This window comes from Brachyistius frenatus, unplaced genomic scaffold (assembly GCF_029030835.1).
Source record: "Brachyistius frenatus isolate BFR_SWC_R1_liver_20210118 unplaced genomic scaffold, ASM2903083v1 Contig_125, whole genome shotgun sequence".
In the NCBI taxonomy this organism is placed as follows: domain Eukaryota; kingdom Metazoa; phylum Chordata; class Actinopteri; family Embiotocidae; genus Brachyistius; species Brachyistius frenatus.
Window position 1 is genome coordinate 585,238 of NW_027210724.1, and position 26,634 is coordinate 611,871.

Consider the following 26,634-nt stretch of genomic DNA (forward strand, 5'->3'; position numbering starts at 1 on the left):
AATGTCTGTGTCGCTGCAAGGTCTCAGAAGGACACCGCTTAGTTTCTACCAGCAACATCTTTGCCGAACTTCAGCTCGGCGCCGAGGAATGATGAAATAGTGAGACTGCTGATGAAACACTTGTTGTTTTTCCCAGCCTCTGCTGATCAAACTGTACAGCAAAGAAAATCTGTGCGAGAAGCAGATTTCAGTTTGCCCCACACACTATTGTTTTTGTGATCTAGACTGTTTGAACTAGACAGTGCAAAATTTGAGAGGAGGGTATGTCGTGCATTTATCACGAGAGATTTTTGACTTCCGTCTCTTCAGCTTTAACACGTGCCGTAACACTGATGAATGCCTCCTCCCTCCCACTTTATCAACAGCTATCAACATTGTAGTATATTTCATTTGGAAAAATTAAAACCCTTCTCCGCACAAGTTCAAATCTGCAGCAATGCAATCGACTTTTGTGTAAAAGATCTGTTCTAAGCAGCTTCCCCGCCCGACGAAAAGGCAGCTAACCTCGGGCACCCTCGTGGATACGGCATGAATGGAAGTACGCCTGCGAGCGGTGGTCAGCTACGTAACGTTAGCCGGTGGTAAATGAATCGGTTTAAATGTCAAAACATGTTATTGGTGCTGCAAGATTTAAAATATTGCTCTTCAGGAAGCATTTTGTTTTGAATGGCAACATGCAACAATAGACATTAAAAAAAAAATTTTAAATAAATGCTGGGAGCAGAGTTTGCTCTATTTTAATGAATTTAGTAACTAACATAGCCATGCTGATGTGATCGGTTTCTTGAAAAGATATTGTTAAAATGTCAAGCCAACTAAGGCAGCTGGGCGTGCCGACTCTCTCGACCGAGATACAAAATGCATCGCGAGTCTCGCTCAGTTGCTACCAGCCAACATATGCATGCAAGTCTCGTTTTAGGCAGGGGGAGTATTTGATGCAGGGCTGAAGTGCAGCGAAGAGGAGTGGTCGTCTGTTTGGGGTTGAACTCTTTCAAATCCCCAATCAGTTTACACCGGTTTAAAAAAAAAAAAAAAAAAAAAGGCGAGTCTCTGGCTGCACAGTAACTTTCCATCTCACCCTTCCCATCCCTCCGTCGACCCAAAAGTTCGCGAGTATTGGATCAAGTAGACAGTAGCTAAATAATTTAGCACTGCACCGCACTCCTACTGCTAATCAGGCACAAAATCTATTTCTCCCTCGCGCGCGCACACACACACACACACACACACACACGCACACGCACACGTTTTAGGTCACAGACTATGGCTGCACGGAGCAGAACTGTAGACCGAATCTCTCCAGTCAACTGCCAGGGGGCAAGTTCGACCGAGACAACCACAAACTACAAAGCGGAAGAGGATCAGGAAACGAGGGAGACGGAAGGAGAGTTACACACCAGCAGGACACGCGTGTTTCCGATGCATTCCTCGTGCATTTCAGACAACACGCCGTTCTAACGGGCCGCGCGTAGCGACGGAGGAGATGCGTCGAGAAACGCAAAGGAATACAACACACCGACACAAACGCGTCAGCGTGCGTGTCCAGAGGAGGTACAAAGTGGTCTCCGTACGTCTTTGCTTTTCTACCTTTAGTTCATCTGTCTAGTTTTGGCCAGTGAGCATTCAGCCCCAAAAGGAGAGAGCTGTCAGTCCTGGATGCCAATCACACCGGCAGTAATGATCCCATGTCTTACTCGTGTTACACACACACACACACACACACACACGCGCACACACACGCTCGCACACAAACACACACACACACACACACACAAACAAGAGAACTGGAAACACACAGAAGTACTATGTGAGGGGAAAAAAGATGATAAAGATCCTAGGAAGAAGAAGAAAAAAAAGAAGGAGAACAGCTTGAAAGATTAGCCATTATATGTAGTTTATGCTTTGAAGTGTAAGCTGCGCTTTTTTTGAAGGGCTTAAAACAGTCAGGTCTTCATGTCGGGAATGACAAAAGTCATTGAAATAATGAAGAGAAAGAAAAATGTAAAAGTAGCCACTGAACAAAAACAATCAGTTTAAAATTGTAACTGTGCATTATACTACAAAATCTTCTATTCTCTAAGCTTAAAGTGCACAACACAATAACAGAGTTATCTCACGATTTTGTGTGAGTGGAATAATTGTTCTAATGAAGAGTATTTTAAAACACTTCTGTATTTATTAGTAACCACAAGCTGCAATACCGTCAACATTAGTAATAGGTGTTAGGTGTTATACTTTTATCTGACTAGAAAATCAAAAGCACCTGTCAAATTCATCCAATCTCCAAATGTGCAGTCCAAGAAAACACTCAAAGCTTCCGTAGGATGGTATTCCAATATTTCTGTTAGCATTTTACTTATTCAGAATGTACTATTACAACAGGTAAACAGCAGACAACTTTAACAGCAAATTAACCTAACAAAGAAAGGCAGACAAGAAAACATAAAAGAGGAGATCCACATAAATTAGGGAGTTATTTGAGAGTTCACAGTAATAATTAATTATGCATGTCAACTACAAGGTATTCAAAACACATCTAAGGAGCCATTCAGGTACAGAGCTATTTAAATGCCTTATGCTGGACCTTCAAGTGACTCCCACACATCAGTGTTACGACTCCCTACTTTGCCTGACCTACACACAAACATGTAAAATACAGAAGCACTCCAAACAGCATAGAACTATTAAAAATATTTATTTTCTACCCCAGTGAACACAGAGGACACGAAAGTGAATCAAAATGAATCACATCTTGTTTGTGTGTGTGTGTGTGTGTGTGTGTGTGTGTGTGTGTGTGTGTGTGTGTGTGTGTGTGTGTGTGTGTGTGTGTGTGTGTGTGTGTGTGTGTGTGTGTGTGTGTGTGTGTGTGTTGCACAAATGGACTTCAAATATCCTGCTTTATCCATCTGATTTTCTGTTGCTCACTCTATGTATGTCATAGTCTTTCTGCGATACACACACATTATAGGTCAAAGGGTAGGCGGCAAAATGTTCCAGTATCTCTGAACAGTGATCTAAATCTGTCTCTGGTTCCCCATGTCCCGTGAGAGACAGAGAGAGAGAGAAACCTAAAAGGTCAATTTAGGTGATAAGGAGCCAAGCATCTGGTTATCTATTCATACATTCTGTCGTCCGGTTCAACTGAGGGATTCCATAGGAAATGAAACCCCCAGAAGGTCAATTTACCACAAGTGGCCCTCCCACTTATGGTTCGGGAGATATTCCGAGACCATCACTTTTTTTTTTTTCCTTTGAATATGGGTTTATGGCAGCTATGCCAAGTGAGGGTGCCAACCCTAACCCCTTAACCCTAACCCCTTAACCCTAACTCCAAACCCGAACCCTAATCTCAACTCTAACCCCTAACCTCCTCTGCTTTTCTATATTATTTATTTGCCCTATTATCGTCTTTTCAGCATCTCACTTTAATTTGCACATTTAGTGAAAGAAAAAGTCACTTTGGTGAAGTATGAACTGGATATCACAGCTAAATACAGAATGATGGTTAAATAAATACAATTCATTAAAAAAAAAAACATTCTGACTCACAGATCATCCAAACAATAAAGGAAGGAGATTTGAAGAGATGTAACAACTGAAGGAGAAAAAGCACTCGGGGCGGGCCAAAAAAATTAAAAATAAAAACAGAAATTGCTTGGATTCTCTCTCTCTCTCTCTATCTCCCCCTCCCTCGCGAGGGATGGAAAAATCAGCGAAAGGAGAAGGGTGACGCATGAAGTATAGGCAACTGACTCATGCACTGATGACCACACTGCGAGAGGTATGTGGGGCATGATAGAGAACGGTTCATTTATCAGCCATCCAGTTACGCAATCATACGCTCACTCTGCCAGCCAGCCAGCCTAAAAGCTATCAGACAAAGTATGGTCAGTGAGTTAATTACTTTTGTTGGAAAATCAGCTCAAAAAAATGTTTTAATTCGTCAGTAATTGCAAAGAATCAGTTTGCAAATTAAGCAGGCGTTCATTTGGTTCCTTCATCTGTTCATCAGCTGAGTCAATTCATCAAATAATTACTCAATTAGATATTTTAAAAGGTGACCCGGCAGCCAGAGTAGAAAAAGATGGTACTTCCTGATACATCCCAATCCCTTACTTTCCCTCATCTTTTTTTAATTTTCTATATATTGGGGAAATTAAAATGATCTAATAAAACACATTCAAAACCATATCTCATTTGCAGGACAAAAGCACCTTCGTTTGTCCACCACTTCAAGGGATTGAAGATGACGTTTTTCAAAGACTTTCCAAAGTCAGTGAGCTTCTTTTGTTACATCTTTCTAAAACACCAGTGAAAGAAAAACAGTAATCGAATGACGTGTAAAATAAATCTAATAAACACTCTGCAAGACTTATTTTAACAGTTAAACTCATCACACACAAGCTCATGAGTCGTCAGAGCAAGCGTCAATCTGACCCATAAAACAGTGGAAAGAAATACTCCAAATATATGTTGTGAAGCGCATGAAGACGGCTTACGAAAGGGATTGACCGAGATGATGAAATTTGCGAAGTGATTTGACCAGTCCAGTCATGGATAAATCCTTCAATTGTTTTTGAATGGACGTTCTTTACCTATCGGAGGAAATGCTGTGCTCGCCACTTTAGAGAAGCCGTTTGCTCTTACTGGGCAACTCTTTATTGTGCCACTTGAATTTCTCACTTTAACTTTTACTGTATAAAAGAAAACATAGCAGATTCAATTCTTTGTCATTTCAAGTGCACTGAGGGGGGTAAACTGTCTTTTTTTTTTTTTCTTTCCCCCCCGTCCTCGAGAGCAATCTTGCAGACAAGAAATGTCAGAAGATACTTTTGATGGCTGAGTTGTATAACACAGTATACTGTGGATGCCATTGGAAGGAGAGGGGAAGATGTCCATACAAGTTAACATAACGTGTAAGGGACTGAGCTGGCAGGCAAGAGGAGTCACAGGTATTTTTCCCAGAAAAATAGGTTTCATCTACCCAAAAAGGAGAAACTATTTCCAAAACTGTGTGACTAAAGTTCAGGGCCAATAAAAGAGGTGAACTAAACAGAACTTAACTCAGGTTCTATCACCACAACGACCTGAACATGTGCAACTGACCTAACAACAAGACACAATGGGGAACATACAGTGTATATACTGGCTGATCAGACCATTTCGAGACAAAAGGGATAACGCACAAACACAACACTACCAACTGAACTAAAACTAACAAAAACAAGACTCGTCTTGGAATAGCAAACGTATTTAAGTACCATCCGCATCAAATTATAGCAAAAACAAACACATTCCAAACGAAGGAATAGATTTGACCCCCTCCATGGCGCGGCAGTCTTTTGCTGGAGTCTGATTGGCCACTTCCTGTATCTAAGGGCTTCTCTTCCTGCAGCACTTCTTTTAACCAAACCTCGCAAGGTGTCCTGCAGCAGCAACAAACAACAGCTGCACCCCGAGCACTGGTAACTGAAAAGATGGAAGTTAAAACGTGAGATTTATCTAAAAAATAAACACGTTGACTGTACAAAAGTTAACTAAATGTGCGCGCAACAAACGGAAACGAATGTACTGTACAAACTGCTCAATAAATTGGAAGTAAGATGAATGAAACAAACCCGTGTTTAATGCGATTTTATTTAGATGTGGAATGAATTGTGACCCGGCATAAATAAGCTAGACCAACACAAATAATCTGCAAATGTAAACTTAACTTTAAAAAAAAAAAAAAGGTGTGACTGGGAGTGGGTTAACCAACGGAGCTTCCTTGTGTGGCTGCGAGTGCCGCCATCACACATGCCAAGAATTTGACATGCGTTTAAATATGGGTGCTTAATGTACCCATTGCTCTACAGAGCCATAAGTGTTGAACCTTTCCGGTGCTTTGTCGGTAAAGGATGGTGCAAGCAAGCCAGGGTTTGATCTGCGACCCTTCAACATGAAAAGCTAAAAATACTTGCTCTATCAACAATCCCTTCCTCTGAGCATTCTTAAGCGGAGTCTATTGTACGTGAATGGGTCTCAGCATTGGCCATCAGCCTTCTATACAGTTTCCTCCAATTCCACCATTGAAAGGAGGATTACTGGAAATTGGCTTCATATAACAAGGAGGAAGAAAAAAAAAAAAAAAAAAAAAAAAAAAAGGCGTCGCTTCTCCCTCTCCCTCCCACACACAGACACACACACACACACACACACACACACACACACACACACACACACACACACACACACACACACACACACACACACACACACACACACACACACACACACACACACACACACACACACACACACACAAAGAAGCCCACTGTCCTCTGTACAAACCAACAAAAAGTCAATGCAAGTCTGTTTCTGGTAATCAGTGTCCTTACGATGACTTGGGGTCTTTGTTTATTGTGTCAAACCAAAAATGCATTAAGCACGCACACAGGCGTAACTCGAGAGGTGCAGAGCAAATGAGGAAGGAGTATAAAACATTCCTTTGAGGTTCATTATTTTAAATCAACTTTGCAAGAAAGAGGGAGAGAACTAAAGCGGGGAGGGAGGTGATTGAGTGGTTGAATACATTTAACTACGTACGGTGGCACACAAAAAAACAACAACAAAAAAAAAAGAGTTGTATACCAATAAGTAGATGAAATATAGACTAAGTTAAGGGGAAAGCAAATACAGGGAAAGAGAGGGAATACATATATGGAAAAATAAGAAGGACAAGAAAAGGAGGGATAGCAGAGGGCAGTGATGAAGAAGGACAAGTGAGCACAATCACAGAGTGAGCCACAGAGTTCTTTCCACACCAACAACCATCATGCAAACGTGCATTTTGCCACAATTTGTTTGTTTTCAGACAGATCGTGCGGACGTGCGCGTGCACACACACACTGAAGGAAATCAGTGAAATCCTGTGGACATGTTTTCTAGATGTCTTAATAGGTAGGGAAAGAGCAGCTAATGCGGCGAGATTCAAAGACACCCCATCATACATATTCACAGCATGTCTGTGAGTCACTTTGTCAGTTAGTGTTACCGGTTCCATCTTTCACTTCCAGTGAATCAACCCAACATGCGTTCATATTGCCAACTCCACATTTGTCAGCTCATAATCTGCGATTCCCTGAAATATCATGACTTGTCACTGGAAGGGTCGAGGTGGGGATTTGTCAGCTTATCTGCCTAATAACAATTATTTGAAATAAATACATTTTCCCCCTGCCTTTGTCCGTGCGTCTTTCCGTCTGTCACCCTCTGCTGAGTTTATTTTTATTATATATTTCTCCCCCCATTAGTGCCAGTGGTGGTGTCTCTCCGTGATGCTTATAGAATATCTAAAGATTTGTCTGCCTTTTTTTGCCTTCAGATTACAGTTTCTGTTTAAACCTCCGAGGCACGTGATATGACATTTTAAATCTTCTGTCATTACCTTTCCCTGGGGCACCTGTTTAAGTCTTTTGTGTTTGTTGGCGTAAGGTGAGTTTCATCGAGTTAACTTTAAAAATCCTTCTCTGATGCTTTCCATGCCAGTTGGGAGGAAATACAAGTCCAAGTTTGAAGCTTAAATAGAATGCAGGACTAGATAAGCACAACGTGCACTGGGTGTGAGTGACTACACTCACAGGAAGAACATCACATTATAACGCACCTCAAGTATGATCACTAACTAAATTGAGGCTTTAATAAGCTGCACTGTAGTCCATTTATAGCTCTGAGTTAAGATAGCAATGTCAAATAGCTTCGTTCTTAATTCTATTTCTAGGATTATTCTCAGTTTTTTTTCTCAAACTGTAAATGACAATTTGACCGTTACGAGTTATTTGACAAGAGCCAGGCTCAGATATTCCCAACCACACTAGTGTGTTCACATTATGGAAAAATATTCTTTCAATCTGATGAATGGTGTCGCCAGACTACACACAAATCAGTTATCATTCAAATCATCAATACACATTTAATCAGTCAAAGAACAAGAAAAGAATGCAGAGGCCAATCATTTAGTCACTCTGCGTGACCTCTACCTGCCCCCTCCTCCCTCGTCATATTTCTTTCCCCTGTCTTTACAAATATCTTTTCTCCAGTAAAAGCACAAACCTCCAATTGGTTTCATGGAGCATCAGTGAGGTTTGATTTTGTTATAAAGGCATCCCAATAAAAACTGGGGATGGACACACAGGACTAAGGGCAAGTCCAACTGTAAAAACAATAGAGAGCCGACGCAAGCACTAAGGGAGCATATGGTCACTATATTACTCCCTGCAATAAAGCTAAGAGATGGAGGGATGGAGGGAGGAGAGGAAAATAAATGACAAAAAAATGGGAGGAAAACAGGGTGGGGAAACAGGTAGAGACACACGGGCAAGGAAGGAATAAGACGGGGAGAGACGAAAAAAGAACATATTAAGAGAGTAGGGCTGCCACTGATGATTATTTCCATTATCAATTAATTTGTCAATTATTTTCTTAATTCATTTATTTGTTTGTTTGAAAATAGTGAAAAATGTCAGCCAGTGTTTGCCAAAGCCCAAGGTGAAGCCTAAACTGTCGGCGTTGGCTTCCCTCTTAACATCCATTTTCATACACAGTCAATGGGTGAATAAAAGAAAGAAGCTACAATCAGAGAATGTTTGCATTTTTTAAATAAATTCAGAACGATTAATCGCTTATCAAAATTGTTGGCAATTAATTTTCTGTCAATCAACTAATCAATTCATTGACTTATCATTGTGGCAGACATCCACTTTGAGGAAAGGAAATGTCACCAACATTAAATAAAACACAAAAAACGTTACCTTCACTGTCAAGACGAATGCACGTTGATCCTTTAGAAAATTGTATCCATATATTCAAAGTATCATATCAAACACAGCAACAAAAACTGACCGACTCATTTTATCAAAGTAGGAGTGTGCCAGTATTTTAATGTAATTCCCTGAATTAATTTCTAACCATAGCAGTCCATTTGGTTTAATATTGAAGGAGTTTTGGTTGATTATATTGACCGAAATCTGATTCCATACAAACTACTCTATACCATACCAAACATGTTTGTCAATACAGAAATGTGGAAAAGTCTTCATGCCTGCTGCAGTGAGAATTGGTTAAAGAATCAAAAGCTGTTATGTTGCCATGTACCCAATGTTTTCCCTGGCACCAATAACTGGAAAAGCATCACTATGTTTCTGTAATGATACCAAACAAGCTAAATTATTGCCTTACTTTTTCTTTCTTTTTTTGTAGCCAAAAGCATGTTATAAGAGGAGTGCATGATTATCTGAAAAAAAAAATAAAAGCAGGGCAAAACAAAACTGCGTGTAAATTAGTTTACTCAAGGATTTACATTTGTTGGGGGGATTGTATGTAAGCTTCGAGCATTAAACATCAAGTGAAAATATAACAAAAAAAGTGCATCACAGGATTTGAAAACAGTAATTCAAATTCCTTGAGGGGCTAGGCAGGGAAATCTACGCATGACAGAGGAGGAGGAGAAGCTTTTTCTGTCTCGTAGAGCACCATCTGTGGTACCATGAGTCAGGCACAAAGAAAACAATAGTTAGGGAAGCCATACAACTACTCCACAAGACTGCTGCAATGGATATACTGTTGTAAATGACTTTAAAGTCAGAGATAAAGAAATATTCCACTGTGTGGTGAGTTAGATGACTTTAAAGAGTACCTTCTTTAATTCATGTAAAAAAAAAAAAGTTAATCAGCATCTAAAGCCTCACAAAAGTTACTCTCTTAGAAAAAGAGCACCAAGAGAAATCAAGAAAAATGAACTTGGAACCAGTTTGAAACAAAATCTTTCAAATTAAAAAAAAAAGAATATGATATAAATGAAGCCCTGGAGATGTGTCGGTTGCAGCAAAGAGTGTTTTTGAAAGAAAACACAAAGCAAAGATGAGAGCGCCTTCATCTCAGACACATGGCTAATTCGTCATGATGGAAGGGGACATGCTACCATCAAGTCTCTCCGTGCCTTATTATCTCTACTTCAGCTCACTCTTCCTCGCAATCGGAAATAGGGGGTAAAAAAAAAAAAAAAGAAAAGAAAAAGAAAACCTTTATCAATTTGCCACTCCAGGCCAAATGATCCACAAGTGTTTGAGTAATCACACACATTTAACATCCTGCTTACTTGTGGTCACATTCTCATCGTGGCTGTGTGCAAAGTCTGCCTGCATTTGGTGCTTCAAACATTTATGAAAGCGTTACGTGATCAAACAATTCAAAAGGAAAGAAAGCCAAAGAAATCCGATTTTTGATTTGCGCAACTTCAAGAGGCACGAGTGAGCTGCGGGTGGTCTTTAAGTTTAATTACGCACAGCAGAAAAACAAGAGGCGCAGCTCGAGGTACAGTCACATGTTTCTTAATCAATCTTGCAAAAAAGAAAAGGAAAGAATACTGCGTTCAAAAGACGTCCGAAGATTTGATATGCTCTGCGTGTCCATATATAAAGGTAGGTGTGTTTGAAATGTTTTCGAATGCCTAAAGGAAATAATTTGACCTCCTGACTGTGCACAAGAGACACCATGTAGAGAATTCACAGATCAAACTGAGCACAGTTAAAAACCGCATCATAAAAACTGGAAAGGGAGAGAAAGCATACATTTTTCCTCTTGGCCTTCACTATATTTATAAATCCATTATGGCATAAAAAAAAAAAAAAAAAAAAAAAAATTGTCTCTCCTGAATATGAGAACAGAACTACCAGTAGTTGTCCTATAACTGACTCTCCTTACTTCCATTAAGACATGAAGCAAAATAAAAATGCTGATGCTTTAGTGTCCACCTAAGACTTGAGAGAGTATTGAACATTATTTGTCTATATGTTAAGTGCTGCAATTAGGTACTATAATGCATACTGTGGTACAAGCTTTGCAGAAGACTTGGGTAAGAATTACCACCGCAACAATTTCTCATCTAGTGAGGGACTGGGCTTGTAACACGGCTAATCTTTTTTGTTTGTTTTTTTATTAATCAGTGACACGCAGCCACTAATCTCTATCAACAAAGTAGAAAGCCAGTTTACACTCTGAGCTTAAGTTCGGGTTTTGTTAATGCAAATGTTAGAATTCTAATCACTGCTTCACAAGTTTTGCACAATCCATTTTGTTGTGAGGATTGTACCGCAAGGGATCTATAGCCGGTGAGGCCTTAGTCAAAAAAGGCAGCAATGGCTAAATGCTAGGTGTGTAAAAGCTGAGGATATGGACATTGTTCCTAAACTCTGTTAGCAGATTACTTTGAATATTGCAGGGAATAAGGGTAACAAACAAAACTAGGAAATGTATTTCCTGAAGAAAATGCTAAGTATGAATGCTGAGCTGAAATTAGTTTCTAAACCTGCGCTAAATTTGCTGAAAATGTCTTTTAAAAAAAAAAAAATGCAGAAATGAAGATGCAAAACTAAAATACTGAAGCAAATTTCTTAAGCAATGCTGAACATGGCTGAAAAGCAGAACCCCCAATTTTGAAAGCCTGAGGAAACATCTGAAACAACATTGAAAATGGCAGAACAAAATTAATAAATGCAGAATCAATGAATTGAAGATGAAGTGAAAGGTGGAAACCTTGTGAGTTGAAAGTTGAAGGGAGTTAAAAAGCTGAGGGAAGTTGAAAGCTGAAGGAAGTTAAAAGCTGAGGGAGGTTGAAAGCTAAAGGAAGTCACTAAAAGAAACTGCTAAAATGAAAATTCAAGCTGAAAGCTCAATAAATATATTGAAATAATGTTGAAAATAGCTTAACATGGTTAAAAAGTCTGAAACAGGTCTGAAATATCCAACAATTTAAGATTTTATTTGATGAACCTTTAAAAATGAAGGAACCAGGACCTAACTGTAAGAAACACTTCAAGAAAACAGTAAAAAAAGAAATTTGTTGACATAATATCAGACTTGACTAGTATGAGCAACAATAGTACTATTGGCAGCAGCAGTACTAGTAGTAAGCTACTAGAATTAATAATCGTAGTAAATTAAATTAAAATTCTTAAGAGTAATTCTTGAAAAAGAAAAAAAAAAGTTCTTAGAATATCATTATCCAGTTCAAATCAGCTGAGAACTGAAACCTGAAACCACTCAATGTTTGAATTTAAAGACCACTAAAGAGGTGAGGAAAAAAATGACCTAACTATCATTAACACCTTAAGAGTTATCCACCAACAAGAAACAAGACATATATGCATCAAATCTGACTTACATTCACGGCAAAATGGCTAAAAAAAAGACTTATGGACAGGCAGAATTGAAACTTTGAAGCCGACAGCTGAAAAACAAAATATGATGAGACAATGTTGAATGGCTAAAGCAACACTTAACATGGATAAAAGGTTTTCTGTCAATTTGCTTTTTTTTTTTTTTTTTTTAAACAATCCTTTAGAAATAAAAGACGGGGTGGAAAGTGCTAAAAGCATCATTGGACGGTTAAAAATCCGCTGACTGTTGATGAAACTGAAGCCTAAAACGTGACACAACTGAAGACTACTTCAAATTCATGAACCGGGTCCAAGCAGCACTGTAATCCACCGATGACAGGCAGATATATTGATGTACACAGTACCGTGAAGAGTTGAAAACAAATCCCAGGAACTGCATGACAAGGTTTTACTTTGAAATGCTGTGTGTATATCTCTATGGCTGCCTGTCTGTCTGTCTGCCTGCCTGCCTGCCTGCCTGCCTGTCTGTCTGTCTGTCCATGGTCAAAGTGATTTCCTCTGAAGTAATCTTAACATGACTACATGTCTGTGCCAGTGTTTACGTTTACAAACATGTCTCAGACATCAAAGCAGTTCATTATAAATGAGGCGCAGGTGTGAGTGTGAGGGAGAGGATCTGTTACCTAGCAACAGCGCAGCACTGTGTTTAAGAAGGACCGACCCCTCCATTGAATACAATGGGTTTCACACTCCCCAACAAGTCCTCCCTACGCAAAAACCTGTGGTCCCATCGGACATATTACTTCACTGGGAGCGGGCAGACAAGGGTCATTTCTTACTGTACCGATTTTTATGTTGGCCATGCATGTTATATAGATGTTATTACAAGCCAGAGACGCCAAACTTTTCAGATGCTGACCCCCAACTTTCAGGGGATCAGATATAATGGGACTGTGGGAGAGTTGGTGGGACGACTCGACACAGAGGCTTATTTTGCCCAATATTTTTGAATTCTTATCATAATGAGAGTCGCGCTGGGTGAGAGCCAACCAAAATCCCTACCGTTTGTTGTATAAATTGTTGTGGTAGATTTAAAATATGTGGGCATGTTGGTTGTCTGTTGTTGTTGATTGCTTGCTCACCAATCCCACCAATAATAAAGCATAAGGATCTCAATAGTGGCCTTAAAGGCTTTCAGACCAAACAGATAAAAGATGATTTTGCTGTCCAATAAAAATAAAAAATAATAATAATAAGGAAGGTTAAAGGATGTAGTTACCAGATGGTTTGGAGAAAACTAGGTAAAAATCCTTTTAAGGATGGACCATGTATGAAATGCTGAAGGACTTTTAATTTGAAATGAGGGCTTTTAATATGAAACATTTAGTGTGCATGTATTAGCTGCAGCAAATAAATAAAATTATTTCACTGTGATGATTTTTTTTTTTTTTGCCACAGCATCATGCTTAACTAAGTAGTTAAAGGCAGTTTTATAATCTTCCTCTTGGAACGACTATAGAGTGAAGCCTTTTTTTTTTTTTAAGGTATTTTAACTCAATGCCAACAGGGGCTATTTCAAGGTGAGTTGCCTGAGAGTTAAAAAAAAAAAAAAGCAGCACCATTAACTAAGAAAAGCAAGGTTATGGTGGCCCCAACAGAGCCATGAGCTCCCAACAAGCTTTGAATATATCCCTCTGACTTCCTGCAATTTGGACCTAATGTACACGTATAGCAAAAAGCAATGTGGAACAACCCCCGGTGTGTAATGTATGTAAGGTACTTGCTTATAAAAGCTTGAAACCAGTTAAACCGAAGACATTTTTGGACACAAATCACATCTGTCACACTGGTTGTTGTTTTTTTAACGCAAATGTTTTGTTACAGTTTGTTGTTCCCTTCCTGTGATCACGAAAAGCGACCTGATTATTCTGGGGAGCCGTGACATGAAAAGGTTGAGAACCACTGGTCAACAATCCAGTCACAACACTGGCCGGTATTAAAAACATTAGAGTCCAAGATTAGAGGAGACAGAGAGGTACAAAAATAGCGACTGCTGGTTTATATGTGAAGCAAAAGAGAGAAAACATGGAAGTGAGAGAAGCGGACACACTAAAGGTCATGGAGTTGCAAGTCTGTCTGACAACCAGGTCAGTTGTCTCTCTCTTTTCTGCTTCCCTGGTGCACTGTGTGACCTTTCTGCTACCTCTAAAGTCTCTCTATCTTTCTCCCTCTTTCTCCCTCTTTTAATTTTATGCACCTGTCCGACATGCAGACCGCGCCAGTACACCTGGGTGTGAGCCAAGCATTCACCATGCACATATAAGCATATTAGAAATACAAGTGTAATTGGCCTAGTATGGTACCTCATTAGCCTTTGGAAGCTAATGCTAGTATTACTACCTAATAGCTGTGAGCCTAATGTGCTTGTAATTAGCCTCATATGCCATTCACATTTGTTATTTGCTTCTGCTGAGGTGAGCAGTCTCACTCAGCCTCATTAGACCTATTAAACCTGAAAAGAAAAGCAGCTTCAGAGAACAACATCTAAAAATAAATAAAGTATACCTGACTATATTGTGCAAAGGAAATGCTAATGACTCACAATTTAAAGCAGCATGGGTTAACTTAAAATAAAAATGTATTTCAGGTAAATCAACTGTCTAAAACTATGATTCCCGTGTAAATTGTATAATTAGCTAAACAATGAGGACAGTTGCTATGTAACGACAAAACTGATTTTTTTTCTTTTTTTTTCTTACGGAAGTACAAACCTAAAAAAAAAAGCATTTATAAAAGAAATTGTGCCTTTTGCTAAAATACCAATGTCCCAATGTGACTTTGAAGCGATCTACATTTTTGCCTGGTCTGCTCCTCTCTGGCATTTCATTTTGTGTCAAAATATGTATATATATATTTATTTTTTTCCCCCCCTGAATAGCTCTCCATAAATAAGATTAATTGACCTGAACATATTCATTTTATTCACATGCAAACAATCAGTGTCAAACTCTTAAGCTTCTGGTTCGACAAAAAGTGCTACATTAGCTTCATGGCTCACAAAGATGAGTTTTATTCGAGTCAATGAGAGACGAGCAATTTGTGGAAAAAGCAGCGCTGAAAAGCATAAAATAGTTTTTCATGAGTAATGATTTGCAAAACTGCACATAAATGTAGATAATTTGATTACTGGCTCCATGAAACTGCATTTTTTTTTTTTTTAACATTTCTGCTCCTACATATTGTAAAAAACTAAGTGGTCAGAAAAAAAAGAAAAAAACATGTTACATAATGACTTTTTTTTTTTCTTTCTTTCTTTTTTAATTTCAACCTTTAATTTTATGAAGCAGATATACCTGAATGGCCTGGCAGACTGACTAAAGAGCTCATTTCCGAATGAGCCGGCAATAAAGCCACTAGTGAAAAGCTGCTGGCCAGAACATTTCTTGTTTTACAGCCTAAAAAAAAAAAAAAAAAAAAAAAAAAAATGCATGCATTAAAGCTTTGCCCTCTGTTCAATTTCTCTGGATGCAGAGCAATTGAAGTAATGTAACTTCTTATAGCCCAGCAAGCTACAGTTGTCCTGCAGCCAACTGCAAAGTGGTGTCAGTATCACAGGGGAGATGGTGAGCTAGTTGCACTAAACAGATCATATTAGTCTCACTCAGCTGGTGAGACTAATTGGTTGGTCAATAATATGAACGGCTGGGAAGAGGAGTGACCCTCAGTTGCTCAGTTGGAACAAAGGCTGCAGCAGTCATCACACATCAAGCGCCTCATTACACGTGATCTGTCAGTCATAGTTCGAGAGCCTTCCCTTACTCTCCTTCTTTATTTTAGAGAAGCTTTGACTGCAGTCTAACCTGGGGATTGTTAACTCGGAAAAAAAAAAAAAAAAAGTATTCTGCTGCTTCTTCTTTCCCCGAGTGAACATAGCAGTAAATATGTAACGATATTTTTTTTTTAAAGCGACAAACAAGGTATTTGTTTTTGTTTCATGTCTTAATTTATTGATCTTACCGTTGTGTACTTTATGGCATACGTCTTCTTTTCAACCACTTTTACCACTAAATATCCATATTTTTTTTAAAAAAAGGATCATTTTTGGCTGTTTTTACCCACATTGTATGTACAATCCATCCAATATTTGTATTGTTTCTTGCTACAATAAAACACTGTTGTTTAACCAGTTTTATCAATAAATCAGGTAATTTGACTTAAATAATGGGTCGTGACTTCACCTGGATTTTACCAAGCAACTAAATCCTCACTAATGAGTCCCGTGACCCTGTTCAAGATGACAGCGGGTAGATCATGGATGGATGGATGCATACAAAACAAAATGTTTTATTGTACTTCATGGTGTCTATTGCTCCGATGACATCATAAGTGACTCTCCAAAAGAGTTAAAACAGTAAAGACAAAAAAGTATTTGAGAGAGAGAAGTGAAAAACAAAGAAGAAAAGAGAGCAGGGGTGACACTAAATTGCATTTAGCATTTATCCTGACTACAGCTTTATGCTAAACGCCTTCAGTTCATGACATTATAATACACTTTTGTGCGTGCGTGTGTGTGTGCGTGTGCGTGTGTGTGTGTGTGTGTGGTCTGTGTTTAAGAACTTATTTTAAGGCCATAAATAACCTGACAGGAAAGCTTAGACAGAATTGCAGTTCCCAATAAATCTAAATGCAACCGGGCAGAAGAAGATGAGCACTTCTCTAACTTTTTTTCTCTCGGGAGTCAGGACTTTCACTGAATGCATTTTTCTGCCTTAATAATCACCATAGCAAAGCCCCAGCCCCCAACTACACCCACCACCACCACCACCACCACACCCTTCTCCAGCTGCATGTATAATACTGCAAAGCCTCCCTGGTGTGACTGTGTTTGACTGAGCAAATGAGAAGCAGAGCCGGAAAGACCATGGTGATCAGTTGACATTCCCTGGACAAATAAATGCTTTCAAAAGGCTGTGTTAACATAGTTCAATAATTCATAACCAGTTGGATTACTTTGATATGTTTAGCTTAACCTAACAAGGACCCAATCTGTGGCCACAAGAAGACTGTCTGCAGGTCAAACAAGGTAAGACAGAACTATACAAAATCTGCCTCTCTCAGTTTCTCTTTCTCTTCTTGTCTGTACCCTCTCATGACAAGAGTTTTTTTCCCCCAATATGGCTGTTTTATGACACTCTCTCTCCCATGCAGAAAAACACAAAATAACACACACACACATTCATAAACAGCCTTTCTACCAGCAAAGCAGAAAGAGTTTATTAAGAGAGAATAAACAGATATCACTGACATACTGTGTGTATGAAAGTGCATACATGTTAGCCTGTGTGCCTGTGTGTGTGTATGTGTGTGTGTGTGTGTGTGTGTGTGTGTGTGTGTGTGTGTGTGTGTGTGTGTGTGTGTGTGTGTGTGTGTGTGTGTGTGTGTGTGTGTGTGTGTGTGTGTGTGTGTGTGGCCTGTGAAGAGTCATGGTGACACAGGTCTGTCTAGGAGGATAAGAGTGTGACGTCTTATCACCCATAAGCCAGACAGACACACAAACTCACATTCTCAGACACGCGCACATACACAGTGGAATAATATGCCACCTTGTATCAGCTAGCTATACAGCAAGGCCTGTCACTGTGTGTGTGTGTGTGTGTGTGTGTGTGTGTGTGTGTGTGTGTGTGTGTGTGTGTGTGTGTGTGTGTGTGTGTGTGTGTGTGTGTGTGTGTGTGTGTGTGTGTGTGGCTGGTGGCAGCAGGGGTGTGGGTGAAGAGAAGAAGCGAGGGAGTAGAAGCATAGGGGTAGAAGACCTGGAGAAAGTCGAGGAATAAAGAAATAAAATGAAAAATAGAAGAAGGGTGGCAGAGAAGATAAAGATGAAGACAGTAGGGGCCAAAAACATGAGTATGGTTATGACAACATTTTGTCTGTGGAGATCACAGGTGATACAACCGCAGGAAGGAGCAGGAGGAAAGATTGTCCGCTAAACAAAATGTTTTACTGTCTGCATTAGTTGTTGTTTTTTCTGATACAACAGTCAGATAATACCGAGATTTTTTTTTTTTGTATTCACAGAAAAGTCAATCAGTAAGCCACTGACCAACTAAGATTATAATGCTATACTAATGTCAGGAGGCAGGAGAAGGGGAAAGAAGAAAGCCCCGAGAACAAGGGAAGAACCGAATGGAGGAGAAAAGTAGGGAACGAGATGAAAGGAAAGGGGAGAAGTCCTTTCATGACACCACGTTATCATGAAAATATCAGGCGATGAGCTCAGAGCAGGGTGGTTGATGAAGAAAATACAGAGAAAGTGACACGCGAGGGGAAAGGGGGAGGACAAGGGGATGGAGAGCGGGAGATGGAAATCCTTTTGCCACTCAGAAAATGTGTTATAGACGTGTTGGAAAGGGGAGGGAAAGAGGGAGGAGGGAAGGGAGGAATAACAGAGGGGGAAAATGACACCGGAACGCAAGCCATCAGTCACTGGGAAAGCAGGCCTGACACCAGTGCATCAATAATTCAAATAACTATGGCTAATGAGCGAGATCCAAACAAATCACGTTGAATTCACTGAGAGAACCCCCGAAACATTTCACCACACAAAATATGGCATCGTTATGGCTGCTTCTAGCTGCAGGTGTTTTTTTTAATTTTTTTTATTGGCAACACACCAAGGAATGGGTGGATTGGACACAATATTCATCTCTCTTGACTCTTGAAACATACACATTTGTTTTCACGAGCAAGAGGGGACAGAGAGAATCAACTGAGACTGAGCACTGCCATGCATGCATGCATAAGAAAGCAGAGCAAGAGGGACACCAAAGGAAATAATCAACGTGGCAAAATGCATAGATAAAGGCAGAAATAACCAAACACTGCGATAAAGTAGGTAGCAAAGCAAGAAGAAAGAGTGCAAAGAAGCAATGGAAGGGGATTTTGTGGTCTCTGTGGGAACAGCTGGAGTACAGCAGACACAGAGAAATGTGAGGACAAACCCTTACAGCATTATTCGTCTATAAAAAAAAAAAAAAAAAACACTATGGGATCTGGGATTGGACACATGACTGTAACGAACACGTACGTGCACTACTTTGACCATCCTAACTCCCACGCATTGCCCCTAGCCGGCAGGTAATGAAACGGTAAACGCAGAAAAAAGGAAAGGGTCGAAAATCTGGAGCCGCCCATTAAGTGCTTCAAATTTAGGCAAATCTATGCCGTGAAGAGGAGACAGAAAGTCTTGTCAATTTCCACCATCTTTTTCCAGAGCAGTTCTGTTGTTTAGTGTCTCACGGTCTAAAAAAAATGCCCACTTGACAGGCTGAGTCACGTTAAGACGGGCCAGTTGAACCTGCTGCACCTCTTACCTGCAACATTTGAAACACTTTTTGTCCGATATCAAATCTTTGGTCTGACCTGGTCTTTAGCTTAGAGGATATCTGGAAAAGTGACTCGGCAGCAGTTTGACTGTGTCCAGAGATAACATAAATATAACTCGTACGAAAAGATCTACTCTCCTGCGAGTCTCTAATTCTTTTGCTATGGAGAATAGCAAAGAAAGTGGTCTAATTTTCAATTGCATCTCAATTCTTTTCCAGATCCGAATTGTATTACAGCTCATGAGGTTGTCTCTATAACAAAATTCATGTAGCCAGGTACGGTGCGTGAAGACTATGGCAGACAATCTTCACCCCCCCCCCCCCCAACTCAAACCATTGAGGAAGTCTCACTGTGTCATCTATCTAATAGGCGATGGAGCAGTAGTTGGTGGCCCAGTAATACAAAATGAAATTAGGTAGCGCCAGCCCTCTCTTGCAGAGATGGTCCTGTCTAATTCTATGGGGTTTATAATTCCATATAAATTGGAAAATCACTGAGTCACCCGGTCTTTTAAAAAAAGTTTTAGTGAGATAGATGTGCATGTTCTGAAAGAGATAAAGCAGCTGTGATAGAAATGTCATCTTGACTGCATGTAGTCTTTCCAGTGAAAGGATTGGTAGTGTCTCAGAACTCTTCCTTCTTCTTCCTCTTCTTAATTAGGGCAGTAAAATTAGCTGCAAATACAGAGCTGTGCTTTTGAGTGATCACAATTCCTAGATAAGTTAACTTCTCCCATGTGACTTTAAATGAGAATTTCTTCAGCCCTTCTTGGACAGCTATTAGTTCATTTGTTTTCCCCCAGTTGATCTTATATCCCCAAAAATGTGCCAAATAAATACGTCACTTGTGTCGAACAAAATCAGGCTACTCAAGAGACAAATTTGGGATAATGAAAGCTGCTCAAGTCTGGTGTTTCTAACATTCAGACTTCTAGCCTTGGAGTAAGAGTAAACTTCTCAATATTGCACTGCTTTGGCAACGACCAACAGACAAATTACACTATATATACAAAGTCACTGGAAAGAGACTAATGGGTGCAAATTCGCCCTGGGCTTCTTAAACACACATAGATAGGAGGGAAAATAATATAGACTGGGGAAAAATAAAAGAAAGAACTTGCGTACTGCTGGTACGTTAAAATCCATTAGCAGAAAGACGCAGCGCAGAATGCGTTAACGGTAAACTGTGGTTCGTTCTCCCAAACATACCAATTCAAATAATCGAAATAATCTAAACAAGAAGGGTTCGGCTACAGAGATGTAAACAGAAGAAGAAGAGTGCGCAGGTCAGACAGAAAAACCACGAGTCAATACTGCTTACACAGTGTTTAGCTTCATAAGCCCCGGTCTAAACCCTGCAAGTGCCTTGGGTTATACCCTCAAGAGCCTACCCCGTAGTTTATTGGGCCTCTGTGTGCAGAGGTAGCAGGCTGTTATTATTCCGATCCACTTATTAGACTGGTCCCTCAGTACGGTAGCAAGCCCACCGCTTTGCAATCTCTATCTCTCGGTAGATAGATACTTCTCCTCGCTTCAGACTCGCTGCTTTGGACTTTTTTTTTTTTTTTTCTCTCCTCGCCTTGCCTCCCCAGACTCCACATGCTTAGGTATAGGAAATGCTTACACTGGTTCTTTCTTTGTGCTGTGGTCAGCCTTAAGACAGAAACACAACACAAGCTATAATATCTAGCAGAGCTCGGGTGATGAACGAGGGCGTATTGAAGAGATATAAATATTCTTTCTCTCTCCGTGATTATTTCTTTCCTTTGCCTGAGGGCCATATAGCAGGATTTTAAAATGCAGGGGTCCAGCTATGCTGCCCTAACTTATTTTCTAATTTCATTTCATTCTTTCTGACCATCTATCAGTTTTGATGCTAAACTTTCTCCTCAATCTCTCCTTTTCCCGTTAAGAGTCATTTATCTGCCAGTGGGATTTATGGCCCGACCAAGGGAGGGCATCAGAAACCAGCCGCCCCACACCTTTCCAACAGTGAAGAAGGGGTGTTGCGTTATCAACTATTCGTAAACTTTTGAGTGCAATGATGTGACATTTGAACCCACTTTGCATCATAATTGGCTGGCTGTGTGGGGATGAGAGGAGACAAGCATTGTACTTCTCTTTCACATTCCTCTTTTCCATTTCTTACTTTGGTATTTGTACCGCAGCTCATGTGTTTGACCCGATGCATCGTTACCCAATTCAAGAAAGGAATTGGTCAACTACTAATATTGTAAGCAGCTCCCAGCTCACATTTTGAGTTATAACTACATTACAACTATATTCCTCATCCCTTTATGATTGGAAATAGTTCATAAATGAACTAACAATTTAAGTCACAATGGTCTGCCATATGGCTTTCAATCCAAACATGATAACGAAGGAACCAGTGAACCAAAACAAGAACAAACAAATCCGCAAACCACTGGATACTTATTCAAGAAACAAATATGTTAATTTTTTTTAAGAACACCTTACTCAGAACTTTGAGCACGTCACTGATTCCTATAGTTCAGAGTTAAAGCATAGACTGGCCAGGGCCAGACGAAAGGGCAGTGAGGGAGAGCGGAAACTGCTGAGATGAATACAAAGTGCTGCTTCACCATTTTGTCCATTTCCAGCTAAATAAGATCATCCACCGCCGCCTCCTCCACCTCCTCTGCCATGGCCCCAGGCAGGCAACTGGGAAAGTACATTTCTCACATTATAACCCCTCAATATCTCTCCTGTGGCTCATTGAAAGTATGTCTCTGTGTGTGCCTGTGTGTGTGTGTGCGTGTGTGTGCGTGTGTGTGCGCGCGTGTGTGTGTGTGTGTGTGCGTGCGTGCGTGCGTGCGTGTGTGTGTGTGTGTGTGTGTGCGCGTGTGCCTGCCTCCTGTCTGCTATTTGGTACAGTCACACTCAGATCTTTCAGACAGGATGTGCACCAAAGTTAAATGTTGGCAGACAAAATATTTAACTGAAAAGTTTTAAAAGACTGCTCTTTCAATGTCAAAGAAGCAAACTAATAATAGCTGGATACATTTCAGCCGGGTAAGAGATTGAGAAATGCTCTTTCTGTCACTCATTAGGTAATATGGAGGTGTCCTTGAGCCGGTCAGTGCCTAACAGCAGACTGTAGCTATAATGGGCAGCTCCCTTGTGTGCTTTTGGGAATGTGAAGCAAGGCATTGCTGAAAATAAGCACAGATGTCAGCAGGCTGTCCTTGAGTAAAAAATAAATAAATAAATTAAAAAAAAATGATAAAAGCAAGAATTTATAAGCAATCGATTATTTGAATCTATTCATTACAACTTTTAGGGATATTACATGTCCCACGTTTGTTTTCGATCAGTAACAGACTACATTTTCCCCAGAACATTGAGAAACAGAAACCTTTTAATTGGGATGGTGATCAATATATGGAACAGATTTTGCATGAATGAAATGTAAACATGTATTAGTGGTATCATTACATGGCTCCTAGATGCAGGTGAAAAGATAATAAATACGGCAAAATATATTACTGTATTAATAATGAAAGTCTCCTCAATGCAATGTGACATTAATTACACATACACCTCGCAAGCTATTAAACTTAGTGGCACAAACAATTAAGTGTTGTACAGTGAACTGCAGGGCAAATATGTCCTGCTCAATTATTCACTCATTTGCACGCACGGTCAAATGCTTTTCGATCAGTGGCTAATCTGTCCATGCATTCTTCCACTCAGTCAGCTCCTTGTTCATCTATTCTTTGACACATTCAAGCGGCATATATTCAAATATTTGCTCAAATTGACAATTAGAAACACAATCCAAACCTCATGTTGATAACTGAAGCATTAAACGTTCTTTTGCTGTCTCACAAATTATTAATACGACAGGTCTGGCTACAAAAATGATTAAGTATCATAATTATCAAACTGCAAACGTAACTATATGAAGAAGGAGGGTGGAAAAGGACCGTGATGCTCACGTAGACTGAGTACCAAGTGGACGTGGCTTCCGGGTCCGAAAAATGTAGCTTGAGCTGTAATACCACTGGGTTGGCTCAAAAAAGCCGCCGGCTCAATTGACTGGCATTCAACTTCTCTCTTAAAATTCTCACAAAATAAAATTCCTCCAAAAGTTTTCTGTATTTCCTTTGCTAAATTGACTCTTCCAGATTAATATTCTGGCCATCCATCTGAAAATAATTCCGTCAGTAATTATGAAACGAGCCTCAAAAAGTCAGGTTTTGGTGGGGCGTGTCCGTTTGATCGACAGGCTTGTGATGCAGTCAGGATACGGCTATCGGTGGGCGGGACATGGTATCGCCGGCTTTCCAATCAGATCGAGTCAGATCCCCCGCTCGCTGCCCCCCCACCCCCACCTCGTCCAAATATGGTCACAACCGGCTCCAAACCAGTCGGGACTAGCAAGATGCCACCGGACAAATTCCAAACTCGAGGCATCATAACAGCCGTTCACAAACCAACGGGTGACGTCACTGCTGGTTGCCGCTTGGATGCACTTTTTTTTTCCCCCCAACTGTGTTTCTATGCTGCTGTGACGACTAAATTTCCCCACTGTGGGATTAATAAAGTCTAAAGTCTAAGTCTATTTCGACTGACAGTGCTGTCGGGAGCCATTCAGGAGAGATGTTTACCGTTCAGGATTTTACAACCAAACAACCTTAAGGATGCACACTTTTTTTTTGCTTTTTACTTTCATATCACAGATGATGCTCATGTCCGATGCCAGCAAAGGCACAAAAAAAGCCACAAGAAAAATACGAGTCTGAAACCGTTAAAGAGTTCAGCGTGACACTGCTGCACTGCAGGTGCTATGGACCGTAATGAAAGCTCCGGAAAAAGCTAACAAGGGATTTTATGATTACTTGCTCTAACTACTACTCACAAGGTCAAAAAGGATCTTCCACGACCCAATAAAATACACAGTTTGTCATTATTCTAAGTAAGGTAAAATAATATCTCATATTTCTATCAAGGGGAAGAAAAAAACCCGATAGATAACAAAAAGCAGAAATCGACACATAATAGAATAAATATAGTCGTGTTTTAAGTCATCCTATTAAAACACAGTATAAAGTAATATACAGTAAAAGACAGTGATAAACACATCACAGCAAGAATTAATCAATAAATGAGGAATAATAATCAGCATTACTTGGTTCATTCATAACAAATTGCAACAAACCCACCTCTATTGCCAGGGTTACCGAGTCTTGCTCAGGCCATTCATACAAAAACACCAGTCTTATTGTGGAAAAACAGCTATAAGCACCATATTCATAACACATAAAGTATGCGTGTAACATTACAATGATTAGGGAACATATTACGAATATTATAAACGCAAAGCCGGTGAACAGACCAACTCTTGAGAGCAAACAAGCCCGTTTGAACCCAGTGACAAATTGCGGACGGGCACAAAATGCCACAGCAATTTCCTCCTCACTTCCGTTTCAGATGCCGCGTCGTCAGTGACACCACGTGATCTCTTCCACTTAACCAGCAGCAGGTTCACAAAGCTTTTCCGGTGCGCTAAACCAAAAGCTGAACGCAAGCTCGCATGCAGCTACCAATTGGGAGGAAGGAAGGGGGGTTATTGCGAGATTCTCATCGGCACCGTGTTCAACGTGAAGCTGCTGACAAGTTAAAACACGGCACTTCCTGCTCTCGTGATTTTCAAACTAAAGTCCTCATCGGTAGCAATGCGAAGTACTGAAGCGAGCCTCAAAGCATTATGAAGTGTCATTGTAAACAGGTGATATATATATATATATATTGCATTGCTTTTCATTCAAACGGACATGATACAAAAGACAATTATAGCCTCCATAAACTGCACTAGTTTGCCTCTTCACGGTAGAGCGCAGTCACACGGGAACGAGTCCTCCGCCAAACGTTTTAAAGACACCTTTTTTTCTTTTTTTTTTTAAAGTGGTGTTGCTTTCATTTTCATCACACAAGTGGACATCGTTGTTCCCGAAAGCCTAAACAACCAGCTCGTCTCTCCGACTTACTATCCTGTCGATTCCGACTAACCGTTGCTGGCTCACCAAACACCGGTCGTGCTTCAACCTGCTCGCTTCTTTCACTCAATATCGCGGCGATATTCGCTGAAAAATACATTCTGGCGGTTTACACCTTACCTCTTTCTTCTTTTGTCCTCCCCCGGAAGGCAGGCATAGCAGTACGAGGACAAAAACAGCCAGGAACCGCAGGTTAACAACGGATTTAGCCCAAATAGACGCCATGACGGAAGGATGCTTTGACTGCGAGACACGTCTCCACCGAGCGATTGGATAATGGCTCGACCAATCAGCGGAAAGGGAATTGAATGCGGAAGTCACTGGGTTTTGTAGTTTTTGAGGTTGACAGGCCTGCGAAACTGATGTATATCCAGCTCATACCGGCTCACACTTTGCATATTAGCTCTGGGGGAGGCATGGCCGAAACGCAATGTTTTACACTGAGCCTGTTAAGCTCTACATAATACTTGTCATGACATCCTGACTTGCAAGAGTGAAGCTATTTAGGAAAGGCCACTCTGTAAATCTTTAATGCCATAAAAGAGTGTGATAAAAGAGAAACTGTAAACAAAAGAAATCTATAAAAGAAAAATGGTAGTCGTGAATTTAACTTATGTAAGTAAATACAAGGAAACAAAAAAAAAAAGGAAACCCATAAAACTATCACATCACTGCACTGCCAGTCTCAGCGTGAACGTTTCTCGTTTCCTGCCTTGATTTCAATGCTGAAATGTGTGATTTGTTGTGCAGACTGATTACAGGCTATATTAAATGTAGACATTGTTGAACTTGCAACAGGTAAGCCTACCACTTCGGTCAGACTTTCCCAACCACATCACCAGTCAGACAGAGAATTATACAGAACGTGAAGGTTCAGAAGTCACAACACAGGATAATACATCTCATTTTAATTTATGAGGTTTTTTTTTCAGTCTCAACACTTGAGTCAGATGGCTAAATGACTAAGTGAAAACTTCTCCTTGATTAAGTTACCAGTGTGTGTCTGAACCGAGGACTGCAGAGTTTGTCTCTGCTTCTTTCTCTCTCACCTATGTTCTGGGAGGGGTGAGACTGTTG

General features: G+C 40.2%; 1 protein-coding gene across 1 annotated transcript in view; it reads right to left on the minus strand.

The window, feature by feature from the left end:
- LOC138629998 (tumor suppressor candidate 3) overlaps positions 1 to 25,808 on the minus strand; it is a 67,241-nt gene extending 41,433 nt beyond the window's left edge. The window contains exon 1 of the mRNA XM_069714076.1: positions 25,678 to 25,808. Within this exon, the coding sequence (XP_069570177.1) occupies positions 25,678 to 25,782 (105 nt within the window). The 5' untranslated portion in view covers positions 25,783 to 25,808. The remainder of the gene's footprint in view (positions 1 to 25,677) is intronic.
- Between the last annotated feature and the right edge of the window lie 826 nt (positions 25,809 to 26,634).